The following is a 17,576-nucleotide window of genomic DNA, read 5'->3' as shown; positions in this document are numbered from 1 at the left end:
AGTGCTTAACCACTCCTGGGCGTAAGACAGTTAGAAAAAGATGGTAGGGAAGATGTTGCAAATAAAAATAGCACAGTGTTCTGAATTGGATAGTATACACTTGAGAAAAGAAGATAGTATATGAAAAATCTGTAAGAATGTGTTCTTGTTTCAGCTAATAAAATATTTACAGTTTTCTTTCTGATTTTAGTTGCTGGGTGAAGGTTAAATAGTGGAAGAATAATAGTCTTGAGTAACATGTTGAACTGGCAAACCCAGTGCAAAGAAAATGGAAAATGCCAGCTATTGGAAGTACAAAACACTTGGAAACCAAATCCTTAAGCATCTAGTTTCACTGGTTTTTGTTTTCCTTGTGTAGGAATTTCCATTTTGAGGTAATGGCTGATACGCAGTTGCTCATTCTTTTCAATTAGAAGTTAGAATCTCTTCTTGTGCTCATATCAAAAAGGTTTAAAACTTCATTATTTAAATAGAGCAAAGCAGAAATTGAAGTCCACTGTTCTACGCCCCACCCCACTGAAAGAATCAATAACTTAATTTTTTACTTTTTTTGGTGTTAATATATTGGATACTGCTATTCTGCATCATCTGAGTAGGTCAATTTATAGCCTTTCATTGACCATTAAAAAGTAAACTGTCTAAAAGACCTCTTACCTTAAAAAGGAGGAGAGTGCTAACTGAATTTTGGTTATGAAAATGCATACTTATTACCAATTTTTACTACTTTAGTGTGTTGTATTTGCACTTAAAGCTTCTATAATTTTTTTCCAGTTGCTTTTGCCAAGGATAAGCTACTTGACACTGGTAACAGACAAAGTGAAGAAACACTTTCAGAAAGTTATGAGACAAGAGGAAGTTAGTGAAATATGGTTTGAATATGAAGGTACACCACTGAAATGGTGAGTTTATTGAACTTTGTACTTTGTGCCATTTATGAACCTGGGAATGTAGAGAGTTCCCAGGTTTAGCAGTGTCAGTAGTTTTCCTAAAGTAATCATTCCTTTGAGTTTCAAAGATGGCAAAAGAGGAGGAGGGTAAGAAATGCGTGTTTGTGGGGAAAGACAAAAGAAGGTTTAATGTTGAACTTATTTTTTTATTATTCTGCTTGAATTTTTACTGTACATGTAAGATAGAGGTGTTGTACTGCACTTACTGGTTTTGTTCTCGTTGTTACCATAATTCAGAATGCTTGTAGTTTTGGTTTTACTGTTGCTTGCAGTACAATTGCCAAATAAATCTTCCTTTAACATATTCCATCTTCCTAAAAGATGTCTAGTAACACAGATAGAAAGTAATAGTTCTGGAGTCTGAATGCAAATAGCTTATAAGTATGACAGTAATAAAACATGAGTAGCCCTCACTGTTCACTGGTGTGATACGTGCTTGCACTGGAAAAATCTAATATTGATCTGCAAGCATTTGTTGAATTCAATTAGCTCAAATGTACTGAACTAATTGCTTTTGATTCTTGTTTTATTTTGTCCTATAGTCTATTAAAACTATATTCTTTTGGGTTTTAGTTTGATGTTTTGATTTTTTTTTTTTTGTGAGCGGTTCAGGACTTGGACTGTTTGACTTAATTAATTTTTATAAAAACTTTTCATCAAGTTTTCTACTTCTTCTGTTGTTAAAGAGTTTTAAAAAAAAGTCTTGAGAGCTGCAGTGTTTACTAGTTCTGTACAGACAGCATCAGCCCTCCAGAAAGTATTTAGTATTTTGAATGATGAAGAGATTTTTATTTCTTGTGTCATCATAGGAAAGAAAAAAAGTGATTTTTTAAATCTTTCTGAACCTGGATTGTCTTGTGATTAGTAAGCATCACATCATGGAGTCCCTGTAGATTTGGTGATGCAGTAGATCTCTACTAGTCTTCTGTTTCTTTGAGACCAACCTAGTGTAAACCTCAAAAATATCTAAATAGAAACCCATAAAAACAATCTCTTTAAACTTTTATTAGAACTGACTGGCGAAATCAGCTTTAGACATCTAAATAAATTATGTGGAATTTAACAAGAAATGGTGTCTTATGTGCCATGGTCATGTTGAGTCAAAGATACTACCTAAATAAACAGCAAAGTACTGCATTTGTCCCAGTGTGTTCATAATCCCAGGAAAGTATTGGGAGAATACAAGTTTTCACTGAAGTTGTAACAAGAAAGGAAAGAGAGGCTTTGTACTTCCACCAAAAATAGATCTGTATTTTCTGTAAGTTTTCTAATACCATGGTGTTTAAGCTAGAATTTAAAAAAACCCCAAACCTGTACAATATAGGTATAGAATAAAAATGTAGCTTGTAATTCTAAAATTACGTGAAGAGTTATTAAATTCACTGAATGTAGAAATGAAAAAAATAGTGTAAATTAGGGCTGTCACCTTTCAGAAAAACTATACCTGTTTTGCCAGGAACAGCTCCACTGATTTCGGTGGAATTGCTTTTCTAAGGAAAGTGGTATTTGTAAATCAGTATTTTAGGAGAATGGTAATCCCATAAAGAGCTGAACCTTATTCTGGGAAAGACCCAAACACAGGAACTGAGAATTAAATGGAGCTAGTAGTTCATTGAGAAAGAATAGTGGGCATTAATGTTTAATCTTTTTAGCTATGGCTTGTGCATTCAGACTCAGATAGAACTTGTTAATGGTATTGTTTATTCTAATTGTTTACCTTGCTCTGTGAGGTCTTATTGTTTACAGTGTGTGCAGTTTCATACCTAATTGGGATGAAGTCTATACCTGTTCAGACGTGGCTCTTCTATTTTCCAGTGAGATTTTGGAGGAAGTCTGAAACATAGTTTCAACTTTAGGCTCTGCAGCACATCGGTCAAGTTCTTAAAGGAGAATTAAGCTCTCTAGGCCTGGAGTTACATGGGCCAAAGTTCTTTGTCCTGCTGAGAGTGTTGGGACAGGGGAAGATGGATTCTTTGCCTGCAGGAGGTGTGTGCTGGGGAAGGGTCTGTGTCACCAAGGTAGGGAGTTTCAGGGAGAGATTATCAGACCGTGCAGCATTAGAGACTTCAAAAGGAAATGGATCAAACCTCAGACCATCCTGCAGCTACAGGAGACTTAATCTACAAGCACACTGAATGAGATACAGACAAATTTGGAAGAGCTGGAAGTTTGACTTCTTGCAACAGGAGGAATGTTCCTTCTACACCTGCATTTCTGTGGGTACAGCATAGATTCAGTGCTCTGGCTGCAGATGAAGGACTGAAAGTGTTGTCCAGTGATGCATCTGATATGGCTGAGCCTGAACTGTGTAGGGGCACCAGGAGGAAATGAAAAATGAAGTCAAAAGTCTGTATTCTGATTACTGTCCTTTCTCCAGGACTTTTAATTCTGCCATTTCAGGGTCACTGCATCTAAAGCTGCCACTAATTATCACAACTCTTTTGTCTTAACAGATAAGTAATAGATTCAGCTTTGGGTTATCTCTGGTTCATCCAGTGTCTGTACCAAGAAATCTTGACTACATGTGTCCCACTGTGTTGCTTTTCCAGCAGATGTGAGAGATTAACAGGAGCCAGGATCTGTGATGTAGACATTTACTGATTTGTTTAAAGAAGACTTCGTCTGTTTTCTCACCTGGATTGCATGATCTGTTGCCCTTACTAGTCCCTCTTCTGTTCCTGAACCACTGGAACCTGACCAACCTGTTGTCTGTCGTATTAAGTTTCATACATCTAAGCTGTTCCCTGACATGGACGGCAACCCTCTGTCCTCATCTGCCCTGCCTGCCTTTACTAAGCAGCTTATGTCTGTCCTTCCACAGCAGTATTCCAGTTGTGCAAGCTGTCTCGCTGTACCTCAGGTAGCCCAACACCCTCCCACTAATGTCATAGCTTGTGCAACTCTAGTTTTTCCTGCTTGTTTCCTGAGCTATGTGCACTTATCTAGATACTTGTGGTGGGCTCTCTTCTACCTTCTTTTATGACTTTCACCACTTGCTGTCCTCTCATGTCCATTCATTTCTATTTTTCTGTGGGTTGTTATTTACGCTTCTGTTGTTTATGGTCTAAAGCTCTCACCAGGCTGGGCAACATGAAGGCAAAGATACTTTTGTCTGACTTAGGTGGATTCCATATTTCCTTAGCAGTCCATTATCCCCAAAGAATATTCCATGTCTGTGAAAGCCAAGTAAGCCTCTGTTGTTGCACCAGCTGCATAACCAACTCCTGACCTGCAGATACCTCTCTGAACCTTTAATAGCAAAATTGTGGAGATGCCTCCTTGGCCCTAGAACTTGTATAGTCACTTTTGATACTCTCAGGTGTTCAGTTGCAGCACTTAAAATTTGTGCCCTTGTAGGTAAACAGCAAGGACTAGTAAGTCAAGCAGGGGACAGCTTTGCCAGTCTGCAACTTTTTAACAAGTGGCAAACCACTGGAGGTTAACAAGTTGGCAGTTGGGGTTCTCTCCCATTTAGGATGCAGTCTCCTAGTGCTATGACTGCTTCTTCTGGCTGTGGATGTGTTGTTCAGACAGCTCTGATGCTTCCTCAGAACTTCCAGCCTCTTGCCTGACCCAGAAGCACTGCCAGTGTTTGGAGAAGGCCTGCCCTCTCTTGGCCAGAGGTTAAGGAAGCTTTTCTGTCAGTCCATCCAGGAGCTGCTCTGGCAGTCACACACTTGGACCACCTGAGCTGGACTGAGGCCCCTTTGCAGCAGGCATCTCCAGGGAGCCGAGGGGTGCCTCGCTTGACTCCCTACACACCCCACACCCACACAGTCAGACAAGGTTTCCTTACCCACTCAACCCTTGGTTTCCCATAGCAGAGCCTCAGGTATCTGGATCCTTAAAAGATCTTGGTCATGGTGTAACAACAGAATAACAGCTTGAACTGGTGCCCCTGAGTGGGGACCAAAAACCAAGGAACCCCATGGCTTTTATAACCTCACCGTCTGTGTTTGATAGTGTGGGGTTTTTCCTCTGTGTCGTTGGCTCCTGCTGTGTCCCTGAGTGTCCAGGCATCTGGCAGGGCCACAGGCTCCCATGCCCTTTCCTGTGCAAAGGGTCAGCACCAGTTTTGGCCTCTTGCTTGGGGCTCCCATCACCCAGAGCTCAACCTGCAGCTCCCTCTGCAGCTGCACACTGAGCTACTGGCACTGAATGGATTCCTCAACACCAGAGTTCACACAGCTCTGGTCCTCCCCATCCTGAGGGTCCCCACTGACCACTCCAATGACTGCTGACACTTTCTCTCCAGATTCTCATCTCATTCTCTGAGATCCTGTTGAAGATGCCATTAATCTCTACATCTTCCCTGATGCTGTGCAGCCCCTTGACTTCCTGCAGCTCCCTAGCTTGCTGACATAGCTCCTCACTAATGTGCACCTCCTCTAGGCAAAGACATTTCCTCTGCTTTCTCCAACCCTCAGGAGAGGTCCCAAACTCCCCTGGCAGCTTGAAACCTGGAGAGTTGCAGCCTTTCTCAGGAGCCCTCCCTGGGTGATGCCACTCTGTGCTGGAATAGTTTCTTCAGCAGATGCTAGGGGATGGCAGCTGCAGCTTGTTTCCATCCTGTCTGAGCACTTGCACATGGCTTTCAGTGGAGTTGTTGTCCCTTTGGTGTGGGTTGTGTTCTAGCCCTGGTATTTGTATAGGTGGCTTTCTGGTACCAACTGGATGGATGCTTTACCCTTCCTGTTCATAATTTAGCAGAAGACAAAAGGTCAGAGCATCATTGGATCAGGCATCTGTTAACTCTGAAAGCACGGGGATTTTACTGAAGAAAATTGATTACATGAACTTCACTTAGGAATCTTAACTGATTAGAAAATATAGATGTAGGCCAAGACTTAATGCAGGAGGTTTTATATGGCTTTTTTTGTGGTGGTTTTCTTTTTCTTGGTTATCTTTTTTTGTTGTATAAATCGAAAGTAACTGGAAGTCATTGTTCATGTTGAAAATTTAAATTCATCTGATTATCAAATCTGGTTTTTGTTACTTAACTCACCCAGAAAACCATTCTTTCATGGAACTCTTGCTGATTCTCTGTTAAGTGTTTAGGACATGATTGGCAGTTAATATTAAAATATCTTAACGGTAAAAACTTGAGCATTAGCCGTGAATCGGGATAAATATGGATATTCATCCTCTTTATTCTCAGGTAAGCTCAGGAATTGTAGTCGTATTTTGGTTTTTATTTTGCTGTTGTGGTGAATTTGTCTTACCTTTGGGGTGGCTCACCCATAGAGGGTGCTAAAGCACTGTTGCGTGAGAGTTTCACCGCTCCGGAAAATGGCTTGGCACAGGTGCTGATAAAGAAACACTCTCGGTTAGTACTCTTGGGACTTTCAAAACTTATCTACGTGCTTGGGTCTGCGACCTGTCATCAGTCACATTTAATTCAGTGAAACTACTGTCTTTACAGTTCAGCATGTGTTTCTCTCTTTGTAGGACGAAAAGCTAGTAAGGCTCTTTGGGCTATGATTTTTTTGAAGGATATGAGAATGGATCTTGGTATGCTGAATGTAAAAAAAACAAACAAACAAAAAAACAACGCAAAAAATCTTGCCAATATCTGTGTTTGAGAAAACGGAACAAAAATGTTTTTTTACAGTGTCTGGAGGTTTTGTGTGTGTGATATATGTTCCAGATTCTGCTTGGGGCTGTAATATTCTGATGAATTTAAAGGAGAGAAAGCTAAGCGACAGAAGAGAATATTTGTCAGAAGCAGGCTTTTTTTGTGTAACTCCTTTAATCTAGACTAGCACTGAAATATAAAACTCCGATTAATTTTTTCCTCTCGTTTCATTCTTCTTGATTTGATAGTAAAGATACAGAGTTGATCTATCATCTTTCAGCCCTTTTACAGATACGTAATTTTTTCACTCTTCTGCTTATTCTCTGCCTTGATGTATCAGACATGTGGGAGAAGGAAAGCATGTTGGGGTCAGTGTGGTATAAACCCGGGACACTCAAGCATCTGAGAGCATGTGTGCTTTTCTGTCAGACCAGCTATTCCTGGTCTGATGCTTTTAAAATAAAAGTACTGTTTTGGAAAGTTCAGCAAAGCAGCTGTAGGCCACTTAAAGCTGTTGCAAAAGTAGCAGTGTTTTGTGGGTGCAGCTTGGAGACCACAGGTTTATATATTGAACATGTACATTCCAGACTTGATTCTGCCTCTCAGATTCTAAACTTTCCTGTATAACTTTTCGAAGTAAGCAGTAAAGAATGCTAATTATGGGAGTCAAACAGCTATTGTGTGTGTGTGTGTGTGTGTGTGTGTGTAAGTGCAGGTATGTTAACTGTGGTATGTAGTATTAAATGCATGGCTTCTATATTAAATTGATATCTTGTAATTTTTAGGCATTATCCAATTGGTTTACTCTTTGATCTCCATGCGTCAAATACAGCCCTTCCTTGGAGCATCACAGTGCACTTCAAGGTAAATTGATATAGAATCTTTTTTTAAGAACAAGTGAGCACCAGATTGCATGACATTTGGAAACTAGGAAAAGGTTGCATAACTATTTTATAAAACATGTGAATGGTGTGATTTGAAAGGGATAACATTAATTGCTCAGGAAGCATTTAAAAGCTGTAAATCTGCAGCTATTTTCCATGAGATGGTGTGTGCTTTTACTGGACTTTCTGTAGGAAATTATTCTATTATAATCTCAAAATCCAAAATTGTTTTTCAAGCTATGAGGCTTATGATAGCAGAACTTCCTATAATCTTTTTAATTTAATTGGCTTAAGTTGATTGAAGATGGGGAAGCTTGAGAAGTGCTTGTCCCTTTAGGCATATATGATCATGGATATGAGATGCTGTAGAAATCTTTGGAGTCAGGGAATGCTGTTTTACTTAATGTTGATCCCTTTTAGAGAACTGCGTGAAATGAATTTGGTCTTGTGATAGCTTAGTCACAGGAGAGACATTATTTTGATTATGCATTGTAAACCCATTAGGTATGACTTAATAGCACTACTGATCTTTGCTCGGAATGGAAGTTGAACGAGGTTAGCTTTAGTGCAGGATTTTTGCATATTCTGAAATGAGACAATAATTCCAGGTGTGTTTTGAAGTCAAAAGCACAGCTACAAATCATGATATTGGACTTAAAAATGTTAATTCTCCATTATAAAAGAAACAACGCAGCAGGAAAACTGATCTGAAGGACAGTGCTACATTAATAGACTTGACTTGAGTGCATGAGAGATTTGAATGCAATGAAAAATGTATTGGGATGCATTTGTGTTGAACATTTTCATTGAAACAATTCTCAATGTTGTGTTAGAAAGGCTTTTTCCAACAGTAATTGATTCTTTTTGGGAGTGTACACTGAAACCATACATTCTTATGCATTTCTACATGTTGAAACTTCTAAAATGACCGACTCAATGGATCTGAATTTGGGGATGTTTCTGAAACCATTATAATTGCTACACTTGCCTGATAAATGTTAGAGATCTGGGATGAGGAAACTTCCAGAATGTCCTGAAAAAAATGTAGGACATCTAGTTTCATAAACCATGGTTTAATTGTTATGTTCTGAGTGCTATGGGATATTAACAGTGGCAATGTGGGGGTGTTGCCCTCTCAAAGTAGAGGTATCTTGAAAATTAAGTTGTAGCACCACAGTGCTTTTTAATCAGCAACATAAATATGATTTTAATGTCTTTGTGTTGCTGATTGCCAAAAGATCAGCTACTTTTAGTTTTTCTCAAAGGTATACATTAAAGATCAGCAGAAATAATTAACTGCTAAGGCAGTTTTATTTTAAAAGTCAATGTAATTTAGTAATATAATACTGCAGAGTTAGCACCTGCATAATCTCTCTTCCCATTTTGATGTAATCTGAAAGTTTATTTAAATGAAACCCCTCTGAATCTGTAACTCAAAACATAACTGAAAGACTTCAAAGTATGTCAAAATATTGAAGAGGTTTTAATGTATTGCAGTTCCTTACAGCTAAATAGTTTAGATGTGGGATTTTTAACTAGAGTGTTCTCATTTCTGTGTAGTTATTCTTCAAAGAGTCATAATTTTTATTTGGCTTAATTAAACAGCGTTAGATTTTATGGGTTTAATTTCTGTTGTAGTGTCTGTGTCCTTTCTTCTGCCAATGCATGAAGTCAACAACAGATATCTCACACATCTGTAAAAAAAATGTTTTTCAACTTCTTTTTAAAAGTCAAACTCCTTCTATCAGGTTTCTTTGTTTGAAGTTAAAAACATGGAAAGGTTTATTTCTGTTCAGCAGAAGTTTTTAAGTTGGTAGATGTCCTCCTGTGTTACGTACACAGACCAAATCATAAACGTGCATTGGTTTTTGCATTGAAGAAACAGTTTGTTAATTTGTACTTCTGGTATGCAATAAAATTGCATGCATTTTATCTTGTAAAGTTGAAAAATAGTTGCATTAAATAGTTGCAGACGGATGAGACTGAAAAACATACTGGGGTCTGAGAATCATGAGAGGCTGTAGGCTGGGAAGTTGCTTTTGTTATCCAGGTGTGGCTTTACAGGAAGGAGCGGAAATTCTCTCCCTTCTTGCTAAAATCATCTCATCTTGCTCTCTGGCCTGTTTAGCACTATCCACATTCTCAGTGTGGTAACCACCTCTCCAGATTTTGGGCAGTAGGTAAGAAGTGGTGAATGGCTCTGGAAATAGTAGCACTGTTGGAGGAGAGGAAATCATGTGTGCCAGAGGAAATGCTGAGGTTCTGCTGAACCCGTTATCTGCTGGTGCCTGCCTCTCCACCTGTGACCTAACGTACAGGAGGAGAGACAGCACCTGTCCTTGTGTGACAGTCATCATCTTTGTGTTTTTTTTTTTTGGTGCAGGTTGGGTCAGGTGGAATGGAAAGGAAGTACTTTTCCTCGTAGCATATGGATAAATTGTGGAACTGGTAGGAGATATTGTGCAATCTAGAAGTATAAATGGGTTTGTTTTTTTAATTAGTCTACTTAAAGAAAAGACTGCTGATGGTAGCTAAACACAAATGCATAGATGTACCCCCTGCCACTGGATACATTCCTTATGGTTTTTAATGCCTTATTTTCTGTAAGCATAGTCTAATGCAAGTAGACTGCCACAGGATAAACAGATGTTTTGTGAACTAGAACTGAGAGATAAATATAGGTGGAATGGAGTAATGAAACCAGACTGTTGAAATTGCCTGTCATGTTTTTGGTACAGTTTTATGTGAGAGGTCATTTAGTGCTCTTGTTTGTACAGATGATACCTATTTCTTTGTGACCAGTTCATACTGCAAGGATCTATTGGTATGTGAAAATAAAAAAACAGAACTCCTTGAGGTTTCTGAGAAAATCAGGGTCAACCCTTAGTAACTGTTCTTTCAAGGTTGTAGGACATGGTGGGAGTTATGCACCGCCCGTAAGAGTACTTGAATTAAAGCTACTTATGTCATCTATTAATACTTCTTGCAAATCTTCTAGTTATATGGTCAGGACAGGCTACCAGTTTCTTTACAATTGTCCCTTTCTTCAGGGAACTGAATAAAGTTATTTTTGATTGATCTGTATTTCTTCAGGTAGAAAGAAGGCAAGTAGATTTTTGTTTTTAAATACAAGCACACATGATTTACATTTAAGTATAAAACTTATTGTGTGCCCTGATTGATAAATCAGTGGGGATACCATGTTTTCTGTTGGTAGTCTCATGTAGGTGAAACTGTTCCATATGCTTCTTGCAGATGTGCAGTGTTTTTTTCTAAGTTGTCACTTTCATGTTTAAGTTTTTCGGCTTCTACTCACAGTACTGCATAGAAATGTGCCAATGCTTTCCTACTAAAGAAAAGAGTACACAGCACTGAGATTCAGGAGTGTTTTCCAGTCTTTCACAGTGTTGCTCCTTAGAAGCTGGGAAAATTAATCATGTCACACCTAGTACTACTCTGTCTAGATTCTTTACACTAGCTTAAATAGCTTTGACCAAATTTAAATAGATCCTTGCTGTTCTGCAGACTACACTTTGTATGATTTCTGGAACTCATCCCCAGGGAGTGACATTATCTGCAACTTGAAATTAATTGGAAGAAAGTTAGCAGGAAGATGTCTACCTGTAGAAAGAGAAGTATGTCCAAAAAGAGATATATTTGTCTTTTTCAGTTCAATATTTAGACATATGTGTAGCGAAACAGTTGTAACAAAACTGTTGTTTTCATAAACTTAGCTGAAACATCAGCTTTTAACTATGAAAGTCAATTTCGAGGTTCTTGTGTTCTTGGCATTAGGTATATACCACTGTTTTCTTCTTTTGTTTTGAGGGATGCCAGTGTCTCACTTTGAATTCTTGCACGTAAAGAACTTTTTTGATCTTTAAGTATGCTATTTCTGTCTATTCGTTTCTTCTGGATTGGTTACAAGAGTTTGCATTTTTATTTGAGCAAGTAAATTGAACTTCTGAAAGTATTTTACAGGCCTATGCAGATGTCAATTGGCAAGTAACAATCCCAGTAATGTTTTCCTAGTAATCTTGGGCCCAATTATGCTGAGACACTCAGCTTTGTAGGGTAGAACAGGAGCGAGGTCTGCCCCAGAAGAGCTTTCCTTATTGTTCTGCCTTCTTTAATGTCTTTATACTTGGCCATTCTCATATAAGAAACTAGGTTTACCTCTGTCCTTAGATTTCTAGTCAGCTTTACATACACCAACCCTAACAACAGGCACTCCCTTTTGCAAGTTCAATACCAAACCATGTAAACTTTAGTGGAAAAGATATCAGCAGTCTTTTCTTTATGCCCCTGTTTTTGGAAAATACTCATCCTTTTGATCCACAGTTTCCAGAGTTTGGGTTCTCACTGTCATAAGGAGGAAACACTATATGAAATTTCATTATTTAATTTCCAATTCTTCTCAATAACCTAATGAGGAGGGAACTGTCACTGTTATCCTCAGAATTTATTTCAGGTAAGGCAATCCCCAGCTCCCTTGTTGATATTTTGGGTTTCTGTTTTTTGAAGCAGTCTTCACTATTTTTCTTGGGGTTATGTGGTGAGTAAAGATAGGGTTTTTTCCAGCATTAGATTGCTCCTACTTCAAATGTTAACTGAGTTGTAAAAGCCTTTGAAAAATATCCCATTATATGTTCTTGTATTTCCAAAAAGGTTTTGACAGTCTCTCACAAAAGGTTTTTAAAGTGCCAGTTTGTAATGGGTTAAGAGGAAATGGCCACTGGAGTAGCATGAGAATTCAAGTATAAAAATGTGGCAAGCCCTTGATAGGAAGAGGAGTACTGATGATGTCTCCACTCTGGTTTGGCTCTGAGGTTTGCTCCAGTCAGCATGGTCATAAGCAACTGTGGAAACAGAATTAATAAGGAGGGAATAAAAGTGGGTTTTAAAACTGAAAACTAAAGGCACTGGATTTATAGTAATGGATGCTTGTGTTGTTATTAAATGGCAAGTGATAGTAAGTGTTGATAAAAGAAAAACTGGAGGAAGGAAAACCGCAACTTCTACAGTGCTGGACTTCTGATCATTTAATTTCAAAATTAATCTTTTTTTTTGTATTTGAATGAGATATACTGCTATAACTCCTTAATAAATTCAGTAGGAGAGGTCATTGTCATTTACTGAAGGGTTAAGAGTTACCTGAGGAGTGGTAGTTTTGCAACTGCAACGCTGAATGCTGTGTGCCAGTGTAACCAAATAAAAGGGATACAGAATCAAGTCACACAGGCTAGCAGTAGTCATTTCCAGTATCTCTGAGCAAAAATGTTTCTAATTGGAAGATATGCTGTAGTTCATATATGTGGGTGATTCTGCTTGGTTTTCAAGGAACTGCATAGCTGCATGGTTGATAAAATATCATAGAGAGCTAATATAAATTAGGTGCTTGTCACTTGCTTCTCATAATTTTCTCCTCTTTACTATCTGAGATTGAATATCTGCTTGAAAACTTGTTAAAATTCTGGTTTTACAGAAAGTTGTTGAGCTTTTGTTTTTCCTGAAACATTTTCACTGCAACCTGTTTCTTGTCAGCAGCGTGAGAGAATGGTTGTTAAATTCTTCCATAAGTAGAACCCGTGTGCTTCTTCTGCATAAATATATGTCTGTTTAAAATTATTGTTTATTCTTCATCATACGAGGTATGTGATGCATTTATTTTTCCTGATCTGTCATTTCTCTTTGTAGAATTTTCCAGAAAAGGATCTTCTACATTGCCATTCAAAGGATGTGATTGAAGCTCATTTTATGGCTTGTATAAAAGAAGCAGATGCTTTAAAACACAAAAGTCAAGTCATCAATGAAATGCAAAAAAAGGATCATAAGCAATTGTGGATGGGATTGCAGAATGGTAAATAGAACACATCAAGTATTAATTATATTCAGGTCGAACAAGCTAATAATTTCTTAAAATTTCAGTTATTGCATGAGAGATAAAATGTCAATTGTTCTGCAGAATTTTTGTCTAATGTTATGGAAAGCACTGATGGTTTGGATTTTTTAAATTGAAATCATCATTTTGGTGGTAATTCACATGTGCCTTGAGTTATTCAAGGAATTAGATTGGGTCATGACTCTGTTTTAACAAACCAAAACTAGCAACAAATCAAAATAGATAAATATTGTCTAGTGTACTTTTGTGCAAATTACAGTTTTTATTTGGGAGACACTTGGGGTATAAGTATTCAGTATTAGCTATCTTGGACTGTACATAGGAGATTGTCTCCTCTAGTTAGTGCTAATGGGTTGTCACTGGTAAACAATACAGGCAAACTGTAAAAAAAAGTCCAGTAGACTTAATAATTTTTCTTTTCTCTTTGCCATTTTTTAAAAATTTCTTTGTGGCTTTCACAAGTAAGTATTGACTTGAAGAAGTCAGCAAAATTATTCAGAACGAGATCTTTAATTAGTGTTCTTACTTTGCACAGATGGTATGAATCAATATTACAGTATAAAATAAAACTTTTGTTTGTAGTGTCTTCCATATTAAGGTTTGTGGAGCCCTGTAAGTTGAAAAGCTTTTTTAAGTATTTCATAAACTGCTCTCTGGAATGGGTAATCATGCCACTTTCATTGCATTTTTCTCTGAAGCTGTCATTTATATTATCTCTAGTAAATTTATTTTACGAAAGCATTTTACTATAAGCATGAAGATGTTTATTCTGTGTTGAGAGACAAAATACTGAACAAATAGAATTAACATCTTCCTATATATTAAAATTAAATTAAAAAGAAGAACATTAGAATGCAAGCAGACTTGAATCATGCTTTTGGTTTAGACAAGAAGGTTCCAAGCTAGTTTTGGTTTAATGTGCATATTTAGTGAGTGTGCGACATTTTTTTACGTTGTCGTTTAGTGGTACTGCCTTCCATGTTAAAGGTACTCCAGTGATATTTTGGAGATGAATGGTTATTAGAAACTCTGCTTTCTTTTTTTTTTTTTTATTTAATTGGAGGACAGTTAGAAATTGAGGCATTATTTTAAATGATTATCTGAGTGGTAAGATCTTGAGGAAGGTTGTGCATGCCTGCAAAATGAAACAGTACAAGGTAAAGTTCTTTTAACGAGAAGTTACAGAATCTCAATATTTAAGATAACAGGAGAGATAAACAGCATGGTTTTTTCATGATCATCTTAGGCTTTGTCTTTCAGTTGATTATTTATCTAAGAATATCTTCAGTTCTATAGAAGGCAGAATTTTTCTGTTTTTCTCTGTAATGTTAAGAACAGAGGTTGCCTGGCAAAGTTGATTTCAAGGTTTCACTGTACTTAATGAGAAATTGCACCTGTGGAATCTGACACCTGAATGAGAAGTTTAAGCAATCTTTTGAATACTTTCAAATGCTAATATTAATTTCTCAACTCTTCATAAAAGAGAAACAAGAAAAGCTTGTGAAACCAAGAAAACTCTTTTTAAGCATGGTGTATCTTTCAATATGTTTTTATAGGGCTTTCGTTTGAGATGTAATAATTTTAAACCACTTTGTGAAACAGAATGAATGACCACAAAAAAGAAAAGAAAGTAGCATTTGTGATAACTGCTTTGTAAGTAAAGATACATCTGTAGACTGTTTTTTTCTGTGCAACGTCAAACAATTTTCTTCAGGCCTTAATTATAAGGAAGTGTTATTTTTTTAACAAGTGATAGCATTGCTTAGAAGACATGTCCTGATTTTACGTTTTTGAAAAAAAAAAAAACCTATCCAGTTTTGTTTGGAGAAATACAGCTGTCAAATAATTTATAATTTGTATAAATGTTTCTGCTGAGAATCAGCTCCTTGAACAGGTAACCTGTGAAACTTACCAGTTGCTTGTAGATGGCGTTTAAGAGAAAAGCTGTAATAGTGAATTTGTGGGAAAATATTGTACTGGTAACAGCTGGTGGTTATTCATATCAACCTTTACATCCCCCCTCCAATCATTTCTGGTTTTATGTTAATCTGATACCAAATCAGGAAAGAAAACATATTCTTCTATTTTGTGCTGTGGTTTTTCTTGTTCTTCACAGTCAATTTTTGATTCATAAACCAGATATTTCTGAGTTAGAACTTTTCTTTGAGACAGGTACATTTTTGACCAGCCACAAATGACAGCCATGTCTGTGGTAGAGAAGTGATAAAAGCAGACTATGCAGTTATACCTTTGTTCCTTCATATGAATTGTTAAAATTCTTTGGTCAGAATTCATGGAAAATGTTACTACTGTTTTTGCTTTAATAGTTTTATGGCCATTTTTATCATGGATGAAAAAGATTTTCAAGTGGGTGGGGTTTTTCTCTTCTTGCCTTTTGTGTGGAAAAATAAAAGGCTTTCAGCTTTGAAACTCTTAGGACTCTATGGGCCTACTGATGATTCAGGATCAAACAAATGAAATCCCAACTGTTTCCAGGGAGAGAGCTGTATTTTTTGCATGGTTCAAAGAATTAATATCTGTAACTTCAGTATATAATGGTTCTGATAAATGAGGGGATTTAGGTTCAGCACATCTGCTTTTTATCAGTTGTGAACTAACAGAAGCAACTGTACCCTGAAATTTTCACAGGCATCATTTATAACCAAAGAAGACTAGAGTTGGTATTTCTGATACATGAGTGGGAGAAATAAACAGTAAAAACTCATAACTATTTTAAGGTTTCTTTTATATATTATAAAATATAATGAAGTCATTATTTTCCTGAAAATAGTATGGAAAAAGAATGCAATGCTCATTCATGCTTTAGGGCTTACTAAAAGTTAAGTGTCCATATTGAATTGTTCTTAACTGAGGAGAAAAATCCTGCAAGCATTCAGAATATACAATATTTTGTATTTTAGTGCATATGATCTCTTTCATGCCTTACTGACAGAATCAGGCCTGTGTTGTCTTGCATTTAGTTACAAAATTCATCTAAACGATTCTGGGTTTTTGAGAGGCAGAAGTTGTGCTTGTTCTCAGTTATCACATTTCTGTTTAGAAATGTTCAAATTGCAAAAAGGGGAGTGTCTTACAGCTTTTCTTGTGCTGTGTACACTTGACCCACTCAGGTTTGATGGGAGTACTTCCCCTCTTCATAGAGAACTGTTAGAAGCAATGCTGTCCTTTACCTCATGGTGAGCATGCTTTAGCAGCTGAACAAAATCTCTGTGATCTCAACTCATCGTTTGAAATTTGCTTAGAAAAATCTTCCAGAGTTTCTCAGGACAATGAATAAAAAAGCTTCTAGTTTTTAAATCACAAAGCTATGTTGTTTACTTCTCCCCATATGGCTACCAAAATGGAGAGTGCTTTCCATGTTCAATCTGTAGAGATTTGGTTAACTGTGAAGAAAAATAAAATAATTCATTTCAACTTTGAAAATGAGTGTATTGGTTAAAAGTTATTTTAAAACCCAGTTGTTACTTTCCTGGGCTTCCTTTGTTAAAAATTTCCCAAAATTCATCAAATTGCCTTATAATTAGCATCAGTACCTGCTTATTCTGGAGTTAAGGTAGTGTGGCACACACCAAACATTGCTGATACCATGGAACTGAGGGTATGCATTTTAAACCAGTTCAGATAGCCCTGCACAAAGTCTCCCACTGCTGATTTAGTGTTGAGCAGGGTCTAGCTTTGAGCAGGCTAGACCTACAGAATGAATCATCTGCATCAGAGCAGGCCTTTCTGGGGGTGTTTTTGGGGTTTTTTTCCATAGCAGTGAGTCTTGTTTGGGGTTTGGTTAGTTGTGGTGGTTTTTCTGGTTATGGATTGTGACCTAGACCTCACTGTTAGTTCTGCAGTGTTTATGGGATTGTTACCCTTTCTGCACAAATGACTAAGCTAATGCTCCACTGATATGGATACACTATTGTGAGTCTAAACTACCATCCCCTGAAACGGCTTTTGGCTTTGTTACTCCTCTGTGCTGGCCTGGTGTCTACTTGAATAGCTGCCCTTTGCTGTGGCACAAAGTTGGGGAATGGATGGCAGCCTGCATTCACCCATTGGCTTTCTCTTCTCTGCTCTCAAACAGGAGGGCAGAGGAGGTCTGGTCTGTCTGAGGCCAATGAGAACCAGTGGGTCTCAAAGGAAGGCAAGAACTATATGAAAGCAGAGAAGGAAGGAAAGCAAAAGGTAACACAATCCTGCTCAAGTCTCTGCCACGAGAGGAGGTTGCTTAGAAATGAGATAGAGACAGTGCTTCT

At 37.4% G+C, this 17,576-nt stretch overlaps 1 protein-coding gene across 5 annotated transcripts in view; it reads left to right on the top strand.

The window, feature by feature from the left end:
- ATG5 (autophagy related 5) overlaps positions 1 to 17,576 on the top strand; it is a 71,987-nt gene that overhangs the window by 5,508 nt on the left and 48,903 nt on the right. For 4 of the 5 annotated variants that reach the window (XM_062489914.1, XM_062489917.1, XM_062489916.1 and 1 more), the window contains exons 3-5: positions 772 to 899; positions 7,308 to 7,386; positions 13,104 to 13,266. In XM_062489914.1, the coding sequence (XP_062345898.1) occupies positions 772 to 899; positions 7,308 to 7,386; positions 13,104 to 13,266 (370 nt within the window). The remainder of the gene's footprint in view (positions 1 to 771; positions 900 to 7,307; positions 7,387 to 13,103; positions 13,267 to 17,576) is intronic. The other variant, XM_062489918.1, reaches the window with a different exon arrangement.

Source organism: Cinclus cinclus, chromosome 3 (assembly GCF_963662255.1).
Source record: "Cinclus cinclus chromosome 3, bCinCin1.1, whole genome shotgun sequence".
Lineage (NCBI taxonomy): Eukaryota > Metazoa > Chordata > Aves > Passeriformes > Cinclidae > Cinclus > Cinclus cinclus.
This window is presented reverse-complemented; position numbering and strand designations above follow the sequence as displayed.